Raw genomic sequence first — 26,002 nt, forward strand, 5'->3', positions numbered from 1 at the left:
CGAGCCGCGCCGATTCCGATTCTTCTTCGCGCGGTCCAGATCAAGCCACGCGTGTACACCAAGTGTAACATAGCACTCGCAAACCCTGCTGCACGGTCGTCCTTTGGGCCCGAGGGGCACGGGTCTGCTCCAGGCGCCCACGATATTCGACACGCCGTCGATACACGCGACTAGTGAATGATGTCACCGGACGCTGGTGACATGCCCTCGCATTTTGTGGCTCCAGGCCCCGAGCTAACAACTGGACAAGCGACAAAGTGCGAAGCTGGGGAGCGGACCTTATTACACCAGTGCTCGGGCCTTGGAAGGGTGTCTAGGCTGAAGCTCGGCGGTTAGTTTGAACCGATCGGAGGTTAGAAGATTCATACAAGCTGTAGATAGTTGATAAATACACGTCGATGGTCCTTCAGTCAGACACTACCTACACAAAGACCTTTTGGAGGTGACTGGAATGTCTGAACGACCATTGAACATTCTCATATCCGGTGCGGGCGTAGCTGGGGCCTCGCTGGCCCTCGTGCTGGCTCGCCAGCCTGGGTTCAAAATGCAACTGATTATCACACTCATCGAGCGCTCTCCAGTACCGCGCATAACAGGCCAGTCTATCGATATCCGTGGGCCTGCTGTTGACATGATTAAGAAGCTTGGTTGGGAACAGGAGATCAAAGCCAGACATACCACAGAAAAAGGCCTCGCCTTCAAGAACAGCAAGGGCAAGACTATGGCAATTCTCCCTGCCTCAGGCGACGCCAAAGCCCAGAGCGCGACGAGCGAGTACGAGATTCTCCGCGGCGAGCTGACCGAACTGCTACTGGACGGCATCAAGGAGTCAAAAGAGAAGGGTGCCCATGTCCAAGTTGTCTACGGCGAGACCATCAAATCGATGGAAGACCGCGCAGACGGCACAGGCGTCGACGTCCAGTTCGCCCGTGGCAAGCTCGAGGACCAGCGCTACGACGTCGTCGTGGCGGCCGACGGCATCGGCTCGCCCACGCGAGGCTTCATCTTTGGCAAAGAAGACAACGCCAGCCACATCCGCCCCTCTGGCCTCTATATCGGCTTCTACTCCATCCCGCGCATCCCCGGCGACGACCAGCTCTGGCACTGGGCCACCTTCCCGCCGGGCCTCGCCATCCACCTGCGCCCGCACCGCAACGGGAAGACCATGGGCGTGTACCTGAGCATCTGCAACGCGAAGAAGGAGCCCAACCCGGATCTCGAGGCCATCTTGCACGCGGATGTCGCTCAGCAGAAGCAGTATCTGCGCCAGCGCTTCGAGAGCTCCGTGTGCACGTGGCAGATGAAGCGCTTCATGGACGGGCTCGACGCAACAGACGACTTCTACATGACGCACTGGTGCCAGGTGCGGACGCCGCAGTGGGCCAAGGGCCGGTGTGTGACGCTCGGCGATGCGGCGTTCGCGACCATGGGCGTCGGGACGAGTCTGGCGATGGCCGGCGCGTACTGCATTGCGGGCGAGCTGTCCAAGATCGCGTCCTCGGAGCAGGTGCCGCAAGCGTTGCAGAGCTACGAGAGTGTGTACAGGCCGTATGTAAAGACGCAGAATTTGGACTTTGCGTTGTTGCCGCAGCTCGCGAATCCGCAGACTGCGTGGGGCAATTGGGTGCTTCATACTGTAGTGGGGCTGTTTGCAGCATTGAGGTTGCAGGATTTGGTGACGTGGATTATGAACAGGAATGAGAAGGAGGAGTGGAAGTTGCCGGAGTATGGGTGGTAGAGAGGAGTTGCGTCGGGCATGGCTGTTGTTCAAGAGCAAGGTGTGCAAGGAGGTCACATCATATCAATTTAGTTGTTTGTAACTCACTAGATATCCCGCTCATACTCAGGTCTTTGATTTTGCTATCACTACCTATTCATCCATGGCTGGGCTAAGGTAAACATGTCCGCCTGATTGCTCCATATCTAACACTATTCTCACAAACCAGTCCGCCTTCATGCGAAATTTTTTGAAGACAAAGATATATACCTGGCCAGTGATGAGGAACGCTTACCTTCCTTAGATATCAAGAACACCAACTGAGGAGACCTGTCGGGCGATGTTCAATCACGAATCTTTTGACTCCTGTGATTGCACGGGGTATAACGCCCGCTGCCCCAGACGCTTCGCTTGCTATTATCCTCGACGACATGGCTGTCGGCCCACTCCTACAATGGCTCATCAAGACCGACTCCAGCGTTCGCGAGGCCAAGCAGGGCGAACACCTTGTTTTGTGCCTCGTCAAGGTTGGCATCCACTTCTTCTGCAGTAACGCCTGGCATTTGCTTGCGTATAACATTGGGAAGGAGACCCGGATGAACTCCACTTCCAACTTTTGTCACCGCCACGAGATCCGCTTTCAATAAGTCTTCAAGATACGGGAGCTGGCAGCGCATGCAATCGCTTCGTGCCTCGTACATGCGGTAAATGGCTGCGGCATCTTGAGGACAGGAACATTCCTTGCAAGACCATTTCTACCGGAAGTTGACGCTGAAGGCGAGGTTGCGAACATCCACGAACACAGTGTTGATGCGGAAGGTTGATAGCATCTCCAACGCAACGTTCAAGGGGAGGATGTAGAGGTGGAGGCTGCGGACGAAGCGGCGGTAGAGCGCAGGCGGGATCATGGCCCCAGATTGGTCGCTGCTGCAAATATCGACAAGGAAGGTGTTGCTTGCGAAGAAGGCTTCCTTTGCGATTTCTGTTGCGCAGCCGTATCAGCAGTGTTATGTAAACTGGGCGTTCAATATTAAAACTGTCGCAGTTCAATCTACGTTACTATCGATCCTATTCGGACCGAGTTCTCATGGACTCCTGAGGATCGCGACAATCGTTATAATTCAGCTACTGAATTAGGAAACTCTGAATAAGCCAACTCCCATGACGATCGCCTCACTATGGCTATATAGTTCAGTTAGAATCACAGTAATACAACTTTAGTGAACCTTCAATATTTTCCATTGCACGATACCTACGGTCCTAAAATCGTCACAAAAACTTACCAGCATCCTTGAACTTTCGCGAGAAGAGGGCTGAGTGCTAAAGAGCGACTGGTCGCGATCGTCAATTGTGAGACCCGTCAACATAAAGTAATATGTTGACGACTCGCGACGATCGGAGCCGTCGAGGAGACCTTGGGCAGTCCTCTGGTCGATTGACGCATCCTTACAAAGGGCGTAGCCAAAGATTTTGAGCTTCAACTCATCCGGCAGGGAGTTATAGCCCCGCAAGAACGATGTATCCTCATCAACCAATGCGGTCGAGTAGCGCTTCAACTTGTGGGCCAAGGAGTCGTAGTCCTTCAGCGACGAGATGTCCTCGCTAGCCATGGCGATCGAGCAGCAGCCGCCCATGTGCTGCCAGTGAAGCGTCGAGTTGATCAAAGTCGTTGTGTCTGCTGTTTGGGGAAGTTACGCTTTATTCTACTATAAAAGCAACTGCCGCGTAGAACGCACGGTTCAAGAAATAACCACCTCGGCGTTGGTGAAGCACTTTCCAGGTCACGGTCACGTGTTTGGACTTGCACCTGATGTGGCAGCAACGCCCGGCAGGGGTCTGGCGGGAGCTGGCATTCCATAGATCACCATACATACACAATACGACATATACCTACACATCCTGCCTATCCCGGAAATGTGTGGGCATTAGTCTGGGCTACAAGTCAAGAGTCCTGGTCCTGGTCCTGAGACCTTGTCCCGGTACGAAAACTGAGAAGAAACACGCAGGTGGTGATGGGTTTACAAGGCACACTCTGAAAACAGAAGTTCTGGATGCAAGACCCAGAATTAACTGGGCAGGCGACTTTCCCGCACTGAGCTAAGTTCAGGAGCTGGAAACCGTTTGTAACAACGGCAAATACACATAGAGGAGAAACTATAGCGAGAAAGGCACCTGATGAATCTCTTCGAAAGTGGCCACGAGCAACACGTTCTGGTCACTCAAATGTGGTTGTTCAATGTCGATCTTACGCGCAAATTCAAATGTCTCGGAGAAGTATTGTGTGAGTTCGTTCTTCATGTGATACTCGAGCTCCAGCTTGTCCATCCATGGCATAACACAAGTCGGCCTCTTGGGTTGCTGGGGTTCGTCATGGAGGTTTTTAAAAGTATCCAAGGATACTGAACTTCACTTCCGCCGGCTGGCCGCTCCAAAGACTCCCAAGCTCTTTATGTGCACAAGCAATTTCGTGCTCACCGCCATCCTTGACCCTGGCCTTGTCATCTTTCCTATGCCCAGCAATGGAGTCGGCAACAAGATCTGCATAGGCTTTTCGCTTGAGAAGTCTGTCAAGTGTTTCGAACCGCGTGTTCCAGGAAGTGTTTGCAAGCCAGCTCCCGGACTCACCGTTTATCACTTCTCTCATACTCGGCAAAGGAACCGGGACAAGATCTAAATCAGTCTTCCGCTTGATAATTTTCTGAAGTGACCCGAATTCCATGATATTGCAGGAAGTGTCATCGTCCATCGTGTATGAGGTCTCAAAGTTGAAGACGAGCGAAGAAAGTTCCATATCTCCCTGTGCAGGAACTGGCGTCTTTATACCGCGCATGGTCGTACGACACCTGTATCGCGACTGCCACATGCCTAGTCACCGCGTCCCATTTTTGCATCTCGTGTAACTCCGTCCTTGCCAAGGTGGGGTATGTGCATGAGTCTCGGGTGCTTGGGCGAATTGGAGTACGGCCGCGGAAATCAGCGTGTCCTCGAGATGAGTTCCCATCGAGGAACGTTATCGAGGACGTTGGTATTGAAGGTTAGGGAGTTTTGACTAGCAGGATGCGCCTTCGTCAATGTTTCGAACCCTGCGTCTTAAGTTTATACACCTACCCAAGAAAAAGGTACGAAAGACGCGACAGACTGCTCCAAACATGAGGAATACGTTTGTAGAGCACATATCTCGATGCCTGCGCAGACTCAGAATTGTAGCTGATAGCGGAAGCTTGCGTCAAATATCGTTCAATCATTAACATCTTCTAGTTTACCCACCCAAATCCCTATTACACCTCAAAACGCCTGTCGATGCAACGATTGCATTCAAGGCCCCGGATACCCGATATTCTCCCTATCATCATCAATGACCCGCCCATACTCAAGCAGCAGCCGGAACATCCACGCTTCAAAATCGACATTGCGCAGCGCCTTGCCTGACCACTGCGTACTTCTCTCCGCAATCTCTCTCGCTTTCTTTTCGCCCAAGCTGTCGCCGTTGCCACCCTTGTTGGCTTCCTTGTTGGCCTCGCTTTCTCCTTTCCTGACATCCTCGCCGGAAAACCACCGCACTAGATCCAAGTGCTCGTCTCCGATGAGGCTGAACGGAATATAGTGTACCCATGGCTTGAGCCACTCGTTGTGCCACTCGCGGAACACCGCCATCTTGTACGTCAAGCTACGGGACTTGAGGAACGAGTAGAAACGACCGGAGAAAGCGTTACCGTCCATGTCGAGGAGGTGCTTGTAGTACCAGGCATCCTGGCCATCAGCGTGCTCGGCCACAAAGAAGAATTCCCTCTGCGCATCGCAGTCTCCAGGATCGCACTGACCTATATGACTGAATTTGACGTCGACAAGGGACCTGTAGAGCGTGCGATCGACTTCTTGCACTTCGTGCGCTAGTGCTGGAGATGTATCTTCCGCGCTGTGAGCAGGAACAGAAATGTTTGCTTTGTCGAGTGCGTTGAGGCGACGAACGATGCGCTGGCGATGCTGGCGACGCCAACCACCTTTTCGACTGAATCCACCAGTAGTGGAGCCGCGCCAGTAGAGACTATTCGTTTTGTTCTCCCACTTCGTGTCGTGCCAGTCGTCGTAGCCCACCTTGCCAAACCAGTACCACGGGCTTGGGTACAATATATCCTGAAAGCTTGAGATTTTCGATTGCGAGAAGATAGGTGTGAGTTCATGAACAATGCTGAAGGAATTCGGGCGCTCGAAGAAACCGTATGATCCCGAAAAAGATGGCGAGTTGCAGATGTCTGTGAACGCAGATTGATTCAGAACGTAGTTCAACGGACCAGCGGCGTATGCGGTCAGGTTGTCTGGAACCTGATCCTCGAACTGTTGCGCTTGACTCTGCGCCGGGCAGGACAGGCGTGAGTGAGTCCATGTCTGCTGGTGGGCGAACCTATTGAAGCGACTGTAGCTCACTTCTTCAATTCGATGCCCGTTATTGACATCTGATGGGCGCTCAGAGAAGCTATTCTTGGGAAGATTGTTTTTCGCGAGAGTGGACAACACCTTTTGCGCCTTCGCCACCATTGCTGAGAGATGATCGTTTGGCACTACAACCCGTGGTTCGTCGTGGATGTTGAAACCCAGATCCATGTCGGGGAGGTACTGCACGAACTTCTCCAGCATTCCTGCGGTAGCATTTCGCTGCCATTCAGGATCACCTTCTGCTTTGGCTATGCTGCCATCTCGTATGAGGATAGCGATCAGTGCACTATCTTCATTGCCAAGGGCGTTCCTGATCCGCGACCGAATTGTGGAAGGCTTTAAGCTCCAATATGGGAGTAGTGAATCCGTAATGGTGTCAAACTCATCAATGAGCACTACACCATTCCGAGTGGCGAACTCATACCATTTGTCGAAATGTGGCGGTGGTGCGATCCCGTTGCGTCTTCGATACTCCACTACTGCTTCTTTTAGGGTTTTTGATTGCTTCCTGAGTAGATCTCTGAAGTCTTTCTCGGCAGATTCGATCAACTGTGCAGCGGGGTGTCCTTTGGTCATGTCGATCTGAACTGGGCCATAAGGAGACACAGGCGAGGACGTATGAAGAGGGGTCAAATGGCCCTGGGGGAGGCCATATCGCGCCGTGAGGGTATCATGTAGGAAAAAGAAAGCAACCGATAACGCCGTAACACAAAGCAGAGCTCGCCTAAGTCGTACAGAGTTTCGCATATCGATGATCGAAGAAGATGGAGAACTACTATTGAGAAAGGTGAGAGCCGAGACACCGTAAACAAACGTGAGCCAGACACCAAAAATAGTGGCACTCAAGCGCAACCTAGAGCAGATGCATGCGAAAACGTAAAGGCAAGAAGTATGTACAACGCTTTGACGCGAGAGCTAAGGGTAATAATTAGCAAAAGTGTCAAAAACAGCGATATCTGGGACGGGATGTAAGAGAAGGGGGTGGCTGCTTCTACCAAAGACGAGAGATAGGTAGACGTACTATGAGAAAGGTCATGCCGTTGACAAGAACATTGACAAGAATGAGGACCAGAACAAGCTTTACTGTTTTGTAATGCCGGACCGTCTTCACCGAACCACCTCCAAACCGGTAGACAGGCTCCCACGAGATGGTGGAGGAAGTTATCCGTGGCTCCATCAGGTAAGCAGCCAGACCGCAAGCTAAGGCCATGACTAAAGCTAGATCTCTCAGCACAGCGAGCTGCTGTTTCTTGGTAGGTCCATCGCTTGTGCCAGCACGTGAGAGACTGCCGTCAGCGGTAATCTGTGGTGACTTGTGAAAGGTTCCGCCGTCGCTCGGCGTCCTTAAAGCTTGGTCGAACAGCACAAAGCCGACGGCAGCGAATATAACGCTGCTGACACCGAGGGCGAACGTGGGGGATGCAGTGAAGCCTGTAGACAGGACGAGGCTCGCAGAGAGTGTGGCTATGGAGAGCAGTCGGAAAGACGGCGATTGGATGTGCTGTTCTGTGGTAGGTGCGCTTTCTTTGGAAGGGCTGGTCGGTGAAGCATGGGTTGGCAATGCAAGGTGCGCTGGGAGCACGTCGATCTCAGACAAAAGGACAACTAGCAAGGGAAGCAGTCCCTAGGCCCTGTCAGTATCTTTCATCTACAGCCTGCACCAAATGTACCTTCGTCGACCACATGCCCTCCTTGTCGCATGCTGCCCTTTCGCATATCTGTGACAGGGCCAGGAAGCCACCTGCCAGCCAACTTGTCCTTCTCTTGGGTCCGTGTGTTCTTCTGGCGCCGGCCCAAAAGAGCGTGGCCATGCATACGGCGAGCCATGACACGGAGGTTATGAGCAGCTGGTGCTGCACAGGAGCGTGGACGTTTGCGGTTGCAGCGAGGACGACGAAGAGCAGCGGGACGACGATGTGGTGGTTCCTGCGCGCATGGTCCGCTACCGAGGAGACGGCCGCATGCATTGGCGTAGAGGGACTAGCGGTCGTAAGCGTAGCCGGAGTGCATGTCCCTTGTGCATTCGGGTGGTGTGAAATGTCCAAGTCGGTCGGTAAACAATGAGATCACCGGCTGGAAGGAGCGGAGGTCCGTCCCCAAACAAAGACCCCTGCACACGCGTCGCGTCAGTGCGACTTGGCGCAGAGCCGCAACCCAGGATCCGCGTTGGCGACCCCACTACAGCTACTTCACGTCTCAACTGCTCATGTCACGACCAGCGAGGAAAGGAGAATGCCTTCATTTCGTCATCCCATCAGCTGCGTGCCGTCACAAGCTTATTCAGGTGGATGCTGTACGAGGAGGATACATACCAGATGCAGGTGGGAGCAGACCACGGGATCATCATCACACAAAGCCGCATCAGATTCAATCTCGCCAACAAAATCACTTTTCTCTATTTATGGTCCGGTCTATACCGTGCCGCTAGTAGTCCCAAACAACATGGGGAAGATGATCCTATGCGCTGCTGGAGTGATTGTGAAGAGCATGGGAGCCGGGGTAGACATGTGCAGTAGTTCCAGTGTCGTAGGTGGTGCGAAGGCCTTATGAACGATTGTTGTGGCGACGCGGAAAAGGAAGGCCGTCACTCGACGTCTCCTTCGCTGTCCTCATCATCCAGCCAGACCACCCCATCATCTTCATCTTCATCGGTATGATCGCTGACTTCAACATCCTGCAAGACAACATTGCCATCCTCAAGCCCATGATCAGATTTGCCGTCGTCCTCTTTCTTGGCCATAGGAGACAAGTCAGCACAAACAGTCGCAGTCGACATCTTGCAGAGTGTTTCTGGTAGCGTAAAGTTTGTCGCGAGGAACTCGCTGCGCGATCCAACGTCAGGATCGTCGTATACGTTCCACGTGGCGAACAGCTTCAGGATGAAGCAGCCATTCTTCTTATCGATAAACCAGGAGGGTATCGCGGCCATGAGATCTTCCGGCTGCATGTTCTGTTTATGTTGGAGGTAGAAAGTCGCCTGTGCCGCTCGGTCAGTCTCGACTTTGTTTGAATATCGCCGAGAGTTCTTACCAAAGCCTGCTCAAGTACATATCGACACTTCAATATCGGCGGGTCCCCATGAATCTGCCACTTGAGGCAGATGCCGTCATCGACCAACGCTTGCAGCGCCCCTAAGCACATTTCATGAGCGAAGACGCGGTGTGCATCTACCATGTCAGCCATGCCGCTGGCATCCAAGGGATCTATCTTCATGAACCAGCGCACCTTGCGCATCCGGAGCATTGCCTGGGCTTTATCAGCGGCCTGGTCTACTAGCTTATCTGTATTCTCTTGCGTGGGCATCTTGTCTCTAATATTGACAATGGGCTCGACTATGCGGGCCGCAATCTCTGAGACATCGTAGCCCGCTGTTGCGGTGTTCAAGCAATTGACGACACCATCCGCCAAAGTCCCCTTCATATCCATGAACACGCGCTTCAACGTACGTGGTGCCAGCAGGTCCTCAGCCATTCGTTTCGCAGCCCCAGCAACCAGCGCTGCAGCAACCACAGGCGTTCGGACCGCTGCAGCCAATTCGTCCTGTAATGCACCGTTTCGCTCGGAGGGGTAGTCTAGCATCGGGATAATGAAGGTATCGGCATCATCTTTCAATGGTATCTCTTCGTCGTCGAACTCTACCGGCTCCTTTACAACTCGACCTGGGGACTCTGGGTAATGTTCAACGCGTGGTAGCAAGAGGGCATCGTTGTCGGTAACGCGCTTGCCGTCCGCTGTAGAGGTATCATCGGAGCGACGAGGTTGGCCGTCAGCCTCATGCTCTTGGGCAGCCTCTTCCGCGTCTCCAACGACACCTTCGGCGTCACCGACATTCTTGTCAACGTGTTTGTATTCAGGGAGAGTTGCGCCCGTAGGAGCAGAGACTACAGGAGCAGTAGGCACCTCGTTCGACGCAACCAGTGCATGTTTCGCAACGTATTCCTCATCGTTAATCTCGAAGCTCCACACGCTGCCTCTGTCGAGGAAAAGGTCCTCCAAAGGCGCTATATTACTGCCTACTGTTTGTGGCTCCACCAAAGTAGCGCCGCTGTAGCTGAGAGGGTGTGACGTGTCGGTGCCATCGTCAGGCAATATATCAGCCGTCGGCATCGCATTGCAATTTGCGGTTTGCTCCTCTTCTGAAAGGTCAACGCTGGAGTTGAGGCGGCGCGGCGGATCTAGAGCAGCTGTGGAAGTTGAGTCAATATGCGCCTCGTTCAACGGATGGGTAACCTTACTCTCTTCGTCGTTTCCGTCGATGATGACGAAGCTCCATTCGCTGCCATCATCCGGCGACACATCAGCCGACCGTATCGCATTGCCTGTTGCAATCTGCGTCTCCGCCGAAGGAGAAGCGCTATAATTGAATAGGTGCGGGCCTAGACGAGCTGGAGCCACGGACTCAAAATGGGCCTTGTCAGCTGGAGGTGATGCCTTACTGTCTGCTGACTTTTTATCGATGGAAGCAGTGGCCGTATGTGCGCGGGCTGTGATCGCTGAAATTGATGCGTTGGCTTTTACGTTCTCCTTGAGAGCGGCGGCGATGTCGAGCTTGCTCAGCGGGATACTGGCCAGCTTCTGCTTCGCGGAGGAGCGAAACCAGCTTCGGAGGCCCATTTCGACAAGCAGAATACGTTTACGCCGGAGAGTCGTGGTCGTCGGGGTCGTCGGGGTCGTCGGGATGGTCGCGAGGTTGATATTGTTTGGGAGCACCGCAGGTGAAAATGTGCTACGACTTCTCGGGGTTTCTAGTCTATGACTTCCGCAAGGCTGATATATGGGCAAGCTGTTGTCGACTTACGAAAGCCACTCAAGGTCGAAGACGAAATGCGCGAGGGTTTTGTGGCAGCTGTGCGGAGTACCCTTTGTATACACTTGAGCCCTGTGGGCATGGGCCATAGCACCCGCCAACTTCCTACCTCTCGTCACTCAAAGTGCCGGCCGGCGGAGCGATATGCCCTGGCCTGAAGTCCACGGTGTAAAACACATTTGGAAGGGGTGAGTCTGTGAAAATTAGGTGCCGATTGGGGACACGCCGAGTTCGACTGTTGCTACGTTTGCCCACGCGTTTTGCAAGTGTACGGCAATGCGGATGTATCATAATCCATCGCCTACAATCCCAGCAAGATGCTTGGCCGCAAGAAGCCGACGAAAGACTGTAGAGGATCGCATGTTCGACGGCAGCGAGGAACGCGCGTTCCTCATTTAAGTCTCGAGGAGGTCACATCTCGAGAAACATCGTTTATTCCTGTTTGTGATAGAGGATTCGCCAACGTCTGCTATGTCACCAGTCTACTAGTCCACAAGGTGTCATCGCAGAACGCATTGGGCAAATTGAATAGCTTAGTATGATAGAATATGGATATACAAGATCTGATGCTAGGCTGGTCGAAAAACGTGAAAATTGCATTCACCCTGTGTCATGCATCCTCCAACTTTTCTTCGTAGTCGCTACAGGTCCAAGGGATGCTTAGTTGAAGCTTCGACACTTCAAAGGTAAATGCGTAAACAAAATCCACGAACGATCATGGCCACATTGCGTCAAAGGACTGGTACTCGATATGTGTAGGAAAGGTTCATGCTATGAGACGCTAAATCGCTGACTAAATCCCATGTCTTGCTCTGGCTACAATCTCCATCCCACTCACGCCTTGGTCTTCCTGGGTCTGAACCGCGTGTTGAAATCCATCTGACGCACGAACCATGCATTGTGCGTCTTCCACTCGGCATCGGGTCGCTCGAGCTCAATCTGGAACGCCATTAGTCCACATGTCTACGACACGCCGTATGGAAAGAAACTTACCTCAAACCTCCTCAGGAAACTCGGCACCAGCTTATACACCTCCAACAGACTGACGTTCTTCCCAATACATGTCCTCGCTCCAGCGCCAAACTGGAACATAGTCGCCTTCATCTCCTTGAGCTTATGCGGCGGCGCCTCGGTCCATCGCTCAGGCCTGAAGGCATCGACGTCCGCGCCAAAAATCTCCGGCCGGCGGTGCAGAGCCCAGGGGTTGCAGCCAACGATGGTACCACCGGGGATGAAGTCGCCGAGGATATCCATGCCCTGCGGCGGGACGATGCGCTCGAGAATCAGGCCCGCGGCGGGATGCATGCGGAACGACTCCTGGATGACGGCGTCGAGGTAGGGTAGCTTCTGGGACTCGGCCCACGAGACGGTTTTATCCTCCCGGGGCTCGATGGTGCCGTTCACGACAGCGTCGTCCAGCTCTTGCATCAGCTTGGTGTACACAGTGGGGTGCTTGAGCAGGAAGTAGAAGACGCTTGAAAGGGAGATTGCGGTTGTTTCGGAGCCGGCGAAGACCATGGAGGTGCAGGAGGAGAGGATGCGCGTGTCGTCCATGAATTCGGGGTGGTCGTGGGCGGCTTGGGCGAACTTGGAGAGAAGGTCCACACCCCGGGGGTTGGGCTGGTCTTCGGGGAGGCCATGGGCTTTAATCTTCTGGATTTCGGAGAAGCGCTCGTTGGAGCGGGTTTGCGCGAAGAGGGTGACGGGGAAGACGGTCTTGCTGAGGCCGATACGCTGGAAGAAGAGGGAGATGGGGTTCTTTTCTAGAAACAGGTCGAGGATGGGCATTTGGCCGATAGGGCCTGCATAGCTCAAGAAGTGCTGCAGGAAAGCAATTATGCCGTCAACGTCCCTGTCCTCTTCGACGAAACCCAGTCTCTTGCTCCATGTCAGATCTCCGATGACATCGAAAGCGAAGTACTGTAGCCACTGGCTGAAGTTGCAACTCTTCCCGGTGCTTGCGTACATCTCTTGCGTCTTGTCAAGGAACACGCCGACAGTCGAGCTGACCAACGGCTCATAGTTGACGAGCGAACTCATCGCAAACGCACTGTTAACACAACGACGGTACCTCGCATGGTAATCCTCGTCCACAGTAGAGAATAGTGACTGAAGCCGTTGACCCTTGGAAACGGCATTCTGGACAGGATAGAAGTCGGACTATACAATGTCAGAGACTGATCGGTCGAGCAACAGCAGGGCGTAAGCAAGCATACCTTGACCATACCCTTGTTCAATCCATAGATGACCTTGATGGCCCTTGGGTCTGCGAAGGACAAGACGTTGGGCCCCAATCTCACCACATCTCCATGCTCGCGATGTAGCTTGATGATGGTCCAATGGTGCTGCCTTCCCCACACGTCCCAGAACCTCCACCAGTTTGTGTAACCTGCCAACCGGGGACCCGGATACCGATTCAAACCTTTCCAGAATTTATTGTTCAGCAGCCATCCGAGGGTGAGCGAGACCAAGACAATTGGCCAGTACTGTGCTAGCAGCGGCAACACTCCGTTGAGCAGCATTGTGGCTATAATGTTGAATTGAATCGAGGATGCAATCAACGAAGGGACGGCTTAGCTTTCATATCTACTTGGTGCGGCGGGCCGTTTATGAGGGTGCAGCAGCCGTGCTCTGCAGCCATGATTGCCGTGGATGTACCAAAGTCGCCCATGATCGCACGGGGATTAGCATGGCAGCCGTGCCACGTTGGAAACGTGATGATGCGAGTCGGCAGTTGAGCAACGCTCGTAGTGCAGTATCAGATCAGCGGAGAAAAAGCCACCATCCCCTCACGGGGCATGGGGTACTTGGCCTGCGAACTACGGGCAACGCGGGGGCGGGAACCACGATCCCACGCCGCGCTCCTCTGCCATCGCAACAATCTGGCATTGCGCGATCTGAATTGTGCTTCTCATCTTGAACTTCTCATATAGATGGCGCTGATCCTAAGTTTACATCTGACGTTTCCCGGGTTTGTGTAATGCAGTACGCCTATCGCAGTCCATCAACCCTGCGTCGGCCGATGGCACGCTCGGTCATTTACAAAGAGATTGTTTGAGCAGAATGAACTGCCGATTCAGCGGCTAAGCTGCGCACGAGCGATAGGAGTTGGTCGAGGTCTTAGAGCTGGTCGGCAGTTGAGAGACGGTCCCAATACGGCCAATTGCCGAGCCCCAACGGTTAAGCCATTCCGCGATACGGAGCGACTTGCTAGGGAGCAGTGTCTACGTTACGTCAACTGTCGCCCTTGTGAGTACCCAGTCCTTGATCGCATCGAGCAGATGGTATTTCGTTGTCAGTGACGGCAAAACGTAGACTTCTGCTCCGTGTATCAGATGAGGTAGTTACTCATCGACTTATACAGGCCGAAGAGCGCGTGAATGAACGCATACTTGTCCAGATGTAGAGGGAAACCAGCCAGAATTGATAACAGCAAGCTGAGCTGTCGCAATCATAAGGGTTTCTCGTCAAAGATTCAGCTTGAGTAAAAAGGATATATATAATTGCAAAAGTTGCTGTGTGTTGACGTTGTGATCAGCGTCTAGGGTACCTGTTAACGGTTGCCTATTACGGTGATCGCACCTTTGGATCCCAGAAGCTATCTTCTGGGAGGTATTCACCAGCACGGGAAAGAAAGATTCAAACCTTGATTCCAGCTCAGATTGACTTGAATGGCGTACGATAAATGTATGTGGCGCCTTCCAATGGATGATGGACGCTGCTTCGCTCGGGCATGGCCCAACACGCGCTATAACCTCCTCTCTCAGCTTGTTTCCAACAGCTTCTATCGCTCGTGTCCACCAAAAATCAGACACCGGTACAATGCAAGACGATATGCTAGCTGAATGTTTGACCTAGGACGAGCTGCGTTCGTAAATCGCGTCTAGGATAATCAGCAGATAATACGAATATTGAAACTCTGTCAAATGGCAGCAGTTGACAGCAACCAGACAACGACATCAGAGGAGCGGCTTCGGCGACTATGCTGACCTGATACTGCGCCTGAAGCGCCGACATCATCGAAACCTGAGCCGAGCTTCATGCAAGTGAAGATGCCTCGACTGGACAAGAGCATACGAGGGCGAAGGTGATGATGCGACCGTGAAAACGAGATCTGCGGGACTTTTGCGAGCCTGTCCGACTTCCCCAGATTCTCGCACAGTGGCGTTTCCGGCGAGAGAAACTATCGTGTCCGATGGTCAAAGCTGGGGATCGGACTACGTACTCGTGATCATTCCTTCCACGGCGGCTCAATGCCCAACCCGAGGCTTACGGAAGACGATAACATTGGACAGCTGTGAGACAAACATGCAGGAAGCATCAAACAAGAATATGCGGGCGCGGCTGGGAAGAAAGCGCAAAGCGAGCGGGCTGGGAGTGATGTCCACAGCCCATCTGAGATGGCTGGGCCCTCAATGCTCCACAGTCCACTTCAAAGTTGGTCTTTCGCAATAGATGGATGAGTCACCGCGACACACGTCGAAGCGCATGCAGCTTGCAGCCGCGTATGCAGCCATGACCCCGACCAGCAGATTCTGAAACGAAGGTAAACGTCACGTCAGTCTTTGCAGCTGGCAGCTGGCGCGTATCTAACTTGCGGACGAGGAGACATAGGATTATGAGATGTGCGGATCTTGGGAGCCCAGTTGTAGGAGTTGGAATTCGCCGCAGTTAGCCGTCTATCCGGCCATACGACAGCGGCAGCCTGAGTCGAGTCGCACCCTGATCAAGCTGAAAGCCACCAGATCTCGCCGTATACGGTAAGGGCTATTTTCTGCTTCATGCGCAAGATGCGCGATGAACCGTGCAGAATAACGGGGACTTTCTACCCAGCGAAGCAAGCGAAGGACCAAGACAAAAGTGTCGAAATTCTACCGCCTCAACCGGCGCGGAAGCGAAGGTAAACCCTCGTCTACTGTCGCCTGTGAGGCGCAGTAAGCCAGATCCGACTCGGAGGTTTCGGCGTCGCCATTGCAGATTTTGAAACAGAGCAGACGTGGGTTGCTATCGATAGCACCGCTGCTATGGGTCATTGATAGGTTAATCCGGGGTCGGCTTTCTTGGACGCTTGCGCAATCGCATTCGTGTGCCTCAGTGGAGGATACTCTGTTCCACTCACGACGGCAGCGCAAAAGGAGAGGGCAAGCGTTGAAACACCCAGCAGCTCTAGATGCTCTATGTGAGCCTCACTTCCCACGCCATATCTGCGCGTCAAGTGGAGTCTCGGCCGGCACGAGGCTCTGGGAAGATGTGGGCACTCCGACCCAAACAGGCGATGACTGTGTGTAGAGGTCGGAGACAGGCGACTTCGGTAAAGGCGACGCCGAGAATGATCGCCTTGGTCCGCCACAGAATACCGCCTCGCACTGCCACAGCGTGGCGCCACGTTTACAGCACGTGCAGCGACGTCGAAGGAATTCACATGGCGTCGAGCGCGTGGGCTTCCTCGTCATGGCCGTGAGAGATAGGGGAGCAGGATGTAAATCTTGCTTCAGCACGCGCCGAAGCTACTCGCGATGGCACCCTGATGCTCTTCTGGACCGCGTCTGAAAACCCGCTCCATCACATGAGGAGTCCGCGGGAGGGTTTTGGTGGCGTACCGAAACCCTGCTCTCACCCCGGCTAGCCTGCATGATTGGGCAGAGTGTTTGCTTCCCATTTTTAGCCCCAAGCAACGTCGGCCTGTCATCGCTCCAAGACCACGTCCAACTCTCCCACCAACCTCCACATCCAAAGACAAACCTTTTAGGCCGCGGTCTATCCGCCTTGAACCCTTTTTCCGCGCATGCCCAAAGCGGCATCAAGACCGCTGCGGTGCGTTCCGCTTTTGGAGGCCGCGAAAAACTCCCAGCAACCCGAGCATCAGGAACAGAGAGGTTGCAGTGTAACTTCGGGGCAACATGCTGGAGCCCAACGGCAGGCATGCTGGACCGCATGAGGCGTTTGCGTAGTGCTCGCTCTGCCGCCGCAGGCCGCCTGCTCGCACCAGATCACGTTGTAGGAAGCCCCATATGCAAGGTCGTCCGTGAGCGCGGCCTCAGCTGCCTTGAACCAGTCGGACAGACAAGTAGAGTCCCAATAGTGCTGTTCCAATTTTCTACGCCGTAGGCGACGGCGCGACTCTGTATGAGTTTCATCTCCGCCTGCACGTAAAGCAAGTCTAGACGGGTTGGAGGCAGCCATGAGGGCATCGCAATATTCGCTCGCACAGGCTCCACCTATCCACGGGCTCCAACGGCGCGAGCAGCGCGGTCGCCGTGCCGGTCGGTCAGCTTGGATCCGACTAGAGCTGCAGCTGCATCGTCGCCATACATGCACGATTAAACAAGCTAGATGCGCAGTGCAGCCAAACGGGGCAGTGTGCATGATACCCTGGCGGGCCCTGTGGCCACGGCGGAGCCGGCCAGTGATCGTCCCCTCGTCAGCGCTCTTAAGGTATGCCCACCCTCCACCCGGCTAGTTTCTCTACCCTCACCTCTCACCTCGCCTTCCTCCCCTCTCATTCGTCCGTCCCTTTCTTGTCTCCTCCTCAATACAAGGCGCATCGCAGACTCGCAATCCCGCCTGAGACACCTCTTTGCCTTCTCTTTTGTTCTTTCGTTAGGTTGATCCGCCGTCCCACATAATATCGCATCGTCTCGCACACGCCCAAACCAGTCGCAAAATGCCGATACAATTATTGCCTGCCTCGGCAGCCGCCTTTGCGCCGCGCTCGACCGTCAACATTGTTCTCAGCTCAAAAGTGGAGCCGTGGTTAACACAGACGCTGAAGAGGATAAATCGGGTTAAGCGACCGCTCAATAGCGTCCAGCAACATACGCGATGTCTCACCGAAACCCTGTCGGGCTCCAATGCCATCTGGTCGCTGTGCTCAATAATGGTGCCAAAGGCGCCGGATTCGGAACTGCGCAAGGATGCCAACCCGCTTGTCGAGGCCATCTTCAACTACCAGGTCATCCACATCGAGGCGTACGTCGTGCACGTTGACATGGTCTCACAGCATGAGGTTGCATTCAAGCTCACGCCCGAAACCATCGAGGCGCTTACCGAGTACCACAAGGACATCTACTCGGTCGACGTCTCCGCTAACACCTGGAACTGGCCCGAGAAGGAGGCACAGCTCAAGAAGCTGCAGGACGAGTTCATCCAGGCTGTCAACCGCTACGTGTTCCGCGCCGGAGCACGCGCACTCGAGGGCATGGAAGAGGAAGGAGCGGGAGAGCTTCTTGAGGGCCGAGGTGAGGACGTCAAGGGCGCCATTATGGGGCTGTTCCACCCGCTTCTTCCTCCTCCACCCAGGATTGTTGACGTGGTTCGGCCGGCTCCGCTCCTGCCGAGCTCGTCAGGTGCCACGAACTGGTGGCCCTCGCACGTACTACAGTCACAACCGGCGCCTGTCGAGTCCTGGAGAGCGCTGTCGTCGACGCCAAGCCCGACCATCACTACCTGCGGGGAAACCTCTCCATCGTTCTGGAGCACCATGGGCATGGAGAACGTGCAGTTGCCGTCGCCGACACCTTCGTACAGCTCACCGTCCTACAGCTCGCCTTCCTACAGCCAGCCATTCAACACCACGAGTCAGTACTACAGCCCGCCCCAGGCAGTCGCTCCGATACCTGCTCTCCCGCTGCCTAGTGTGCTTGCCCAGCAGTGCGGGTCAAGCGCCGTGCACAGCGGATACAGCAGTGGATTCGGATGGGAGACTGGATTTGCACCACAGTACGCCGCCTTCACGTAAGCGCGTGCAGCCAGACACGTGGTACTTGTCCTCTGTCACCCTGCCTGGGAAGCGCGGACCTGGCCAGTCCCCCTGACCTTCCCACGTCGCACAAGGTTGATGCGCACAACCGAGCGGCTTGAGCACGACACGAGACGAAATACGCGATATTCACGAGAGTGATGTACAACACCCACATCATATACCACAAGGCATGGGACGGCGTTTTGATCGACTTTAGCGAGCGTTTGCTTTTTCTACTCTCTTCTCTCGTACAAAGTTTCCTTGATATCCGATTTTTTCCTTGATCTTTTTTTCGAGCGAGCGTTTCCTTTGTGGCTTTATGCATCCAGCGGCCGGACCAGGTCTGTTTCCTTTTGCATCTCTGGGAGGTATGCACGTCGGGCATTTAAAGACGGATCAGCCTCACGGCTACGAGCAGGTACACTCGGCTGGGTTCATTTCCTTTTCCTAATGTCGTTCTGGACGATGGCTGGGCATCTCTTCGTTGAGCATGGCATGCCACTCATGATTGATGCTACGCAGTTACGTTCATGTCTTCCCAGACTGGCATTGAGTGTCAGCAGGATATGCTGAGAGACAACGACACAAGATACACACAAGCATCCGCGATGCCGCTGTACTGTAATCTTAGTCCGTGCGCTCCAGCCTTGGCAGCGATGAGGGAGGAACGATTCCCCGAGCAAGAGACAGGAGCACGCCCGTGGCGTGCCTGCTCTGAGGGTGTGGTCTTCTGCTTGCGGAACAAACACATCCTGGTGCTCGCGGAGTTGATTCATCGCTCATCGCATCCAGCGCTGGGACAAAGGGACTGTAGGGTCATCTCCTACTCTTCAGGACCGTGTCTTGGAAGAAGCGCCTCCAGGTGGGGTGAATAGGATGCTGGGCAGAAGCAAGCTTCTTTATAGCGTCAATTAATAAAAAACGAAACTATACATTTGACGTTGGTTCTCCTGTTACGCAAAGCATGTGACGTTGGTAGTGCAGAGCCCGAGCTGCTCTGGGGACAGGGCAGCACTGACTCGCAGCGGCTCTGCGGATCTCTCCAGGTCGGGACCGCGATGCTGGGGTACGGCGAGAGTGATGGTTGCTGCGACGCTCGTGCATGCTGGTCCCTGTTTCATGTGGCGTTGCGGTGGTCTAACACAAAGAGCCGGGCTGAGGCTGCGGCGGCAGAAACAAAGCCGAAGGTGCGACCTGACCTCAGCGAGTCCATTGCGACATCTGTACATGCAGACACAGCACCGCCGCCGCCTTCCTGCTTGATGGCGATGCCTGCGCGCGCAGACGGCAGCAGCGACTAAGACAGCGTCACTGTCCTTGAGCACGGTCGCGACTGCGGGACGACGATGCCACCGCCCGCAAGCTCCCGGTATCCCAGCCCGCCAGACGACGATGCGCGGGAGGTACGTCCGCTGGCCCATGGGACCACAGACCACGGCCCATGGGCAGCCCCGTTCGCCACCTTAGCATGTACTGACTGTGCGCCGCCGACTGCAGGACGCCTCCCACACGCCCGCAGCGCAGACTCCGCCGTCGTACATCTCGCAGGCCCTCACAGAAGCGCTCGAGAGCCCCGTCACCCAGGACGTGTACAACCTCGCTGCCACCCTCGGACACACCACGCAGCACGACGACGACGCCCAGTACGACGCCGCCCTGCGCGCGCTGCGCGCGGACCTGGACGAGCACACGGCCGCCCTCGCGCAGATCGGCGTGAGCCTCGACGTCGAGAGGTTGGACGCGACGCTGGACCGCCACCAGGCGCGCGTGGACCGCGCGCGCGACCGGGCGCTGGAGCAGCGCGAACGCAACGAGCTCGAGCGGCGCGACCAGAGCGACCGGCTGCGGCGGGTGATGAACCGCCTGGAGCGTCTGCAGGGCCCTTATCGCACCACGGCGACTGCCAGCGACCACGTCCCCGCGCAGGACCGCCTGGCATCCCTCCACCGCGAGGCCCGCACTGCTGCGTACGGCGACCGGGTCCCCAGCCGCAATAGCCTCTACGACTGGTCGCCCGCCACCGAGGGCGACGACGACACCGAGCTTGAGGGCATCCTGGCCGAGCTGCGCCGCGAGCAGCCAAACACCCACCCCGAGATACTGCGCGTGCTGGGCCGCTCGCAGCTCGACTCGGAGCGAGAGCGCTCGCGCGCTGCTGTGTCGCGGCTGCTGCATTCCTCGCAGCCATCGCAGTCGGCCGACAGCTCTCTGAGGTCTGCTGCGCTCCTCCAATCTGTGCGGAGGAACCCCAGATTCTCTGCCCGCAGCCGCGATCTTGCCCAGCGCTATGTTGACAGAGATGCGACCAACAGATCACCCCATCCGAGCGAGTGGCGGGACAGGTCCTACTTGACATCCGAGTCGACGCGCGCCGCCATGGACCGCTTGGCGCAGCGACGGACGTCGGCAGAGCAGAATCGAGATCGCGACATGCTGCAGCGGGTCGACTCGTATCGTCGTAGCTATCTGGAACGTGCTTCAAACCCCCCGTCCACCATCTCGCCCATGTTGGAACAGACCATCAAGTATCTTTCGCAGATACGCCATTCGAGCAACAATGACGATAGCTTGAACTATGCCATAGATGCAGGCTTCCTCGCCAAGGACTACTTCGTACAGGACCATCAGGACTTTGTGCTCGACCCGTTTACGATACCACCGCCCGCGGAAACATCGTGGTTGGCACCCGGCGCCGTGTTATCCGGCTGCCAGCACGCTACAAATGTCACGTCAACTGTCACGACCGCTGGCTCGGGCACCAGCACAACGCTGTATCGTTTCACCCACACCGGAAATAGACTCTCCGACGCACGTACTATATACAATTCGCCCAGGAATCGAACCTCGCTTTCTCCACCCGACGTCGTGACGTCGCACTCCCCACAACAAGACCGCTGGCCTGTCAAGGTCACCATCCACTCGGTAGACTACGACCGGATGGCTCTTTCCGCGACCATGGAGGCGTACAACGTTCCTAGCCATCCGCATAGTCACCAGTCTATACTCAGCAGCTCCGACCTCGCGCCCTCCTTTACACGCACCTCATCCATCACCACATATCTCGAAGGCGAGATCCTGGATTTCAGCACGCATACCCTACTCACAGAATCGTTCAAATCCACCGCTGGAAACGATGCGACGTATTGGAGGAAACTACCTATATTCCAGGGCATGACAGACGACGATGTGGTGCGTTGTTTGACTAGTAGGACATGGTTCGAAGAGGTTTTGAGCAAGGAATGGATTTTGATGCGTTGGAAAGAAAGGTGCTTCGTCAAGTCCCTCAACCGCTCCACGGCAGGTTCGATACAACCCCCGGCATCAACGACCATACCACCGGAACCTACGCGCCACTACACTTCGCTCTCTGCGTCTTCCTCAGACCCGGCGCATATCTGGGGTGATGGCAGTAGCTTCCGCAGCGGCGGAGACCCTGAGCACACCTCTTTCGACGACTCAGGGTGTGGCCTCACGATCAGTGGGTTCTACTACGTGTGTCTGAGACGCAGCGACGGGAAGCTGGAGGGTCTGTATTTCGACCCGCAGAGCAGCCCATATCAGTGTCTGAAGCTGGAGAGTGTGAGGGGAGGCGTGTTCCCCGCGTGGGGGTTTAGATAATGGGCTAGCATTGCGAGGGTGATTTGCGTCTATGTGTTTCTCTATTCTTACTGCATGGCTGGCGTTTTCGACATGGGTTGGGTCGGCTCTTGGGCTTTGGGCGGAATATTGTTCAACACGTCCGGCGTTTGCGGACCCGCTGTGGCTTGGGCATATGGTTTTGAGCGAGGGTTGGTAGGAGGAACGGGACAGCATGGAGAGTGTTGATAGAATGCATCATGTGCAACCCCTCTTCATTGAATGCGTGCTGTGTACCTGCTGTGCTCGAGCCTGTCTACGTGGGACCCATTGAGTTGGGCAAAAGGAGTAACCCAAAACCACTCGTGCCGTCGCTGTCCCACCGCACTCCCCTACCCCCCTTCCTCAATAGCGGCATATGCCACCTTTCTACCCCTCTCATTCTCCGCCACCCTCCACTGCTCAATCCCCCCATCCACTTCCCCAGCCCCATTGTCCTTCCCCGCCACCAGCTCCCCCCACGCCAACCAACACGGCACCACACCTGTCCACACGCGCCCCCTCAAGGCCTCGTCTTTGAGATCCTTGCGGTCCTCGCTCGGCCCGCCCGTGCGCACTTTTGCGCTCGCGGACGCGATGCGCACGCGTAGGATCGACGTAGAAGACAGCTCGGCGGGCGTAGGTGTCGAGCGGGACGTCTCCCAGCGCGAGGGGAGGAGGGAGTTTGTTATCAGGGTCATGGCGTGGAGACGTTCCTCGGAGGCGGTGACGAGGTTGGCGTGGCCGTAGGCGGTGGCGGAGCGGTAGTTGCAGGAGTTGTCTGTTTCGGAGGGGGGTCAGTCTGTTTACGGGGGCGGGGTGGGTGTGGTTCTGGAGGGGCGGGAGAGACGCACGGAAGGGGGCGAGGGCGAGGACGAGGCCATCCATGATGCTGTGTGCTTTGGTCAGCGTGCAGACGGGATTGCGAATTCGGGGAAGGAACGCACGATGCGGCGACGGTGACGGGGAGACCTTGCTCGCCGGTTTCTTTGCTGTGGCGGAAGAGCCGGCCGCTTACGTAGCTGGTGGACTGTCAGGTCGGTCTCTGCGTGGCATCTGGAGGTTTGTATAGTGGCTAAGTGTGCGTACCCGTGGATGTAGATGTCCCGCTCTTCGGCATCCGGGTCCTCGAAGTTAATCGTGCAACCTAGCATGGGTAGGACTACGGGAAAGGGATGCTCAGGGTCGTTGAAGGAGACGTGGAGGATAGGACTTTCATCGATGATGCTGTATACGGTTTCGTAGTCGTACTTGCCTGGACTCTGTTGTCAGTATTCGTGGCATGGAGCTGGATTAGGGTAGGACCTCGTTTTGGCAGCCGGCCGAGCTTGTTTATTGCTGTCTTGGGGTATTCTGCGTTGGACATGATGAGCTACTGTTTGGTGTGTCTTCGCTGCTGATATTTGAAGTGTGTGATGTAGCTTTGAGTGCCATAGGTAGCAATTAGTAAAAACTAGCTGCTCACTGTGGTGAAGGTTCGATACGATATCCTCTACTTTATACACTCGACCCCATTACATCAACCCCCTACCATTGTACTCCAGCTTGGTCATCGTAAACACGTGAATTGTACGCTACATACGTCGCATGGACTTGCCGCGTCGGGAGCGCGGGGTAGTAACTACCTGTTACTGATTGGCTGCGATGTTCTTGCGGATCGCGTGTACAGCGTGTGCGAGATGATTGTCGTTACAACACAATCCTGCGATGGGCTATTGAAGGATAGCTCAGGTAGATTGTGCAAGCCGGTGAGTTCGGAGATGGTTGCGGAGATAAATCCGGAGATGACAGAATGAGATGCTCAAGTGTCGGAGAGATGGCAGTTGGTCCTTGACTGCACATGGCGTTCGTTTTCTGATGTCTGTGTCTTCATCTCTAGTTCAATTCGCTGTCATGTGGCATGCATGATCATCTCATGAAGGACGTGACTTCAGCTTGAAGTGCTTCATCCGATCAGATCTGCATGGCCGTGTACCTGCGCTCACTTCTACTCTCCACACAGTTGCACATTGTAGCATATTTCTACTAAAAATCGCGAGCTCAACAAGTCATGTGGTGTGTCTTTCTTAGACCAACATAAATGTACAAGTGTCATGGTCAACTTCGTGCGTGCACTCCAAAATCTTCAACTGCAAGCCCCAACGGGCGATTCTCCGGCTCCGAAAGTTTTCGCGAGCTCACCACATATTTTGCTTTGCGGAAAGATATCATAACCAAGATGTTCCTGCTGTTGTTACGTGGGCTGCGTGCGTCGTCGATATGAAGCGTGCGGCTGCACTCACTTCTAGTCATAACACAACTGCACATTCCCGCATATCGCTGCTAAAAAGAGATTCTAACCCACATATGGGGTGCGTCTTCTTGGACTGATAGCCAACACTTGAAGATCTTATGGTCGGTCTCTCGGGCTTCAAAGCGTCGTATCACGCCTGATGCGGTTGGTGCTCCGTCTTCGAAAGTTGTCGCAATATCTCAAAATGTGTGGCTTTGTGGGATGAGAGCAACACCAAAACTCACTTTGCCACTCGGGATGTGGGCTACATTGGCCATCTACATAACCTTTCGAATATCGCTGAACCTTTCCTCCACACAACTATACAGTATAATTGAATATGAGAACGGGAACAATGATTTCCCATGGGATCCGCCTCCTCGGACCGAAAAAGCTGCAAACCGTGTACCAAGGCGGTCTCCTTGTAATTAGAGAGGACAAATTTACAATAAAACGGAAGATTCCTGTCTTCTAAAATAGTTCGCCAGTCAACCATGTATGTCTCGCTATCTTAGCCGTCTATACAGATTCAGATCTTGTCGAAACCTTCGCTTAATACAACTTCCGATTTGGGTACTTTGGTACCAAGAAGACAACCGAGCTGCTGCGTGGAGTCTTCTCCTTTGGACCAAAGGTGAAGACAATGTGCGCTATGAGCGGTCCTCTGGTTTCAAGACGGAGCCATTCAACTTCATGGGCAGTCCACGGTTCTTTGAAGCCTGATAATTGAAACTCATGTCTGTCTCTGGAGAAAAAGAGTTTTAAGAGCGAGTATGCCAGTAGCTATGGCGTCTGCGTTGGTCAACGTTGTCTATATAATCCCTTACCCGTCGCGCAGTCTACTAATCCACACAACTTGGCCATGCCGCCTGCGTCTATTGTCTACATAAGCCAGACATTCCCACGCTGGTACTCAGAGTTTCTCATCTTGTTAAAATGTCACTCCTTCCATTGCATGGCTTGAGGCTGGCCAGAAAGCTCAAAAATCTCATTTCAGCACCGCTATGGGTCAGTAGGATGGTATCTAAACAGACAGCTAGTACTTTCATGGGCGTCTTCGGCCATCCTACGAAGTACTCAGATTAACTTGGTTGTCGATAGTGTCATGAACTTTCTGTGAAGAAGTTGTTCGCTTGGACTTGGGCCGGCGCAAGGCGTCTGCATCACAGGTCTATATGTCGGGAAATCTTCAGCACAGAAAGCGGAGAGTCATCGAAACAGTAAGAAATCATTGATGTATCTGATTGAAGGTCACTATCGCCCTCTACATTTCCCGATGGCAGCGTTCTGTACGAATAAGCATCTGAACGATATTGTCCAGGCCCCGTGCCACTTCGTGTTCACCCGCACTTGTAGTAGGAGTCACTGCATCCATAGTTCCCCCATTCATGCCATCATCAGCATTTCCATCCTGCG

At 54.6% G+C, this 26,002-nt stretch overlaps 9 protein-coding genes across 9 annotated transcripts; 3 read left to right on the forward strand and 6 right to left on the reverse strand.

Moving 5' to 3' along the window:
• The first annotated feature begins 41 nt into the window (after positions 1 to 41).
• On the forward strand, positions 42 to 1,918 carry CC84DRAFT_1164640 (FAD/NAD(P)-binding domain-containing protein). Its single transcript, XM_018178528.1, has one exon. The coding sequence runs from the start codon at positions 452 to 454 to the stop codon at positions 1,736 to 1,738; it is 1,287 nt and encodes a 428-aa protein (XP_018036722.1). The 5' UTR covers positions 42 to 451; the 3' UTR covers positions 1,739 to 1,918.
• A 554-nt stretch (positions 1,919 to 2,472) lies between these two features.
• On the reverse strand, positions 2,473 to 3,327 carry CC84DRAFT_1217587 (uncharacterized protein; the record flags this gene model as incomplete). Its single annotated transcript, XM_018182909.1, has 2 exons — positions 2,473 to 2,688; positions 3,001 to 3,327. 2 exons carry the CDS (start codon positions 3,325 to 3,327, stop codon positions 2,473 to 2,475), a joined length of 543 nt encoding a protein of 180 aa, XP_018036723.1.
• Positions 3,328 to 4,097: 770 nt separating this feature from the next.
• CC84DRAFT_1217588 (uncharacterized protein) lies at positions 4,098 to 4,547 on the reverse strand (the record flags this gene model as incomplete). The annotated part of the gene is made up of 1 exon (XM_018182910.1): positions 4,098 to 4,547. One exon carries the CDS (start codon positions 4,545 to 4,547, stop codon positions 4,098 to 4,100), a length of 450 nt encoding a protein of 149 aa, XP_018036724.1.
• Positions 4,548 to 5,008: 461 nt separating this feature from the next.
• On the reverse strand, positions 5,009 to 8,224 carry CC84DRAFT_1120220 (uncharacterized protein). The gene is made up of 3 exons (XM_018175573.1): positions 7,822 to 8,224; positions 7,173 to 7,775; positions 5,009 to 7,066 (listed from the first exon to the last, which is right to left on the reverse strand). The coding sequence occupies exons 1-3, from the start codon at positions 8,116 to 8,118 to the stop codon at positions 5,033 to 5,035; spliced, it is 2,934 nt and encodes a 977-aa protein (XP_018036725.1). The 5' UTR covers positions 8,119 to 8,224; the 3' UTR covers positions 5,009 to 5,032.
• A 371-nt stretch (positions 8,225 to 8,595) lies between these two features.
• Positions 8,596 to 9,103, reverse strand: CC84DRAFT_1164642 (uncharacterized protein). The gene has a single exon (XM_018178529.1). The coding sequence runs from the start codon at positions 9,096 to 9,098 to the stop codon at positions 8,736 to 8,738; it is 363 nt and encodes a 120-aa protein (XP_018036726.1). The 5' UTR covers positions 9,099 to 9,103; the 3' UTR covers positions 8,596 to 8,735.
• Positions 9,104 to 11,792: 2,689 nt separating this feature from the next.
• CC84DRAFT_1176374 (pisatin demethylase) lies at positions 11,793 to 13,480 on the reverse strand (the record flags this gene model as incomplete). Its single annotated transcript, XM_018180217.1, has 3 exons — positions 11,793 to 11,897; positions 11,952 to 13,118; positions 13,175 to 13,480. 3 exons carry the CDS (start codon positions 13,478 to 13,480, stop codon positions 11,793 to 11,795), a joined length of 1,578 nt encoding a protein of 525 aa, XP_018036727.1.
• A 4,142-nt stretch (positions 13,481 to 17,622) lies between these two features.
• Positions 17,623 to 18,696, forward strand: CC84DRAFT_1259567 (uncharacterized protein; the record flags this gene model as incomplete). The annotated part of the gene is made up of 1 exon (XM_018184922.1): positions 17,623 to 18,696. The coding sequence occupies one exon, from the start codon at positions 17,623 to 17,625 to the stop codon at positions 18,694 to 18,696; it is 1,074 nt and encodes a 357-aa protein (XP_018036728.1).
• A 1,530-nt stretch (positions 18,697 to 20,226) lies between these two features.
• On the forward strand, positions 20,227 to 22,317 carry CC84DRAFT_1092665 (uncharacterized protein; the record flags this gene model as incomplete). The annotated part of the gene is made up of 3 exons (XM_018174475.1): positions 20,227 to 20,342; positions 20,418 to 20,613; positions 20,653 to 22,317. Coding segments are annotated over 3 exons (1,977 nt in total), but the record flags the coding sequence as incomplete, so codon positions are not given.
• Positions 22,318 to 22,667: 350 nt separating this feature from the next.
• CC84DRAFT_1187286 (5-nitroimidazole antibiotic resistance protein) lies at positions 22,668 to 23,680 on the reverse strand (the record flags this gene model as incomplete). Its single annotated transcript, XM_018180918.1, has 5 exons — positions 22,668 to 23,095; positions 23,169 to 23,206; positions 23,262 to 23,336; positions 23,404 to 23,569; positions 23,620 to 23,680. The coding sequence occupies 5 exons, from the start codon at positions 23,678 to 23,680 to the stop codon at positions 22,668 to 22,670; spliced, it is 768 nt and encodes a 255-aa protein (XP_018036730.1).
• Positions 23,681 to 26,002: the final 2,322 nt, after the last annotated feature.

Source organism: Paraphaeosphaeria sporulosa (assembly GCF_001642045.1).
Source record: "Paraphaeosphaeria sporulosa strain AP3s5-JAC2a unplaced genomic scaffold CC84scaffold_5, whole genome shotgun sequence".
Classification (NCBI taxonomy): domain Eukaryota; kingdom Fungi; phylum Ascomycota; class Dothideomycetes; order Pleosporales; family Didymosphaeriaceae; genus Paraphaeosphaeria; species Paraphaeosphaeria sporulosa.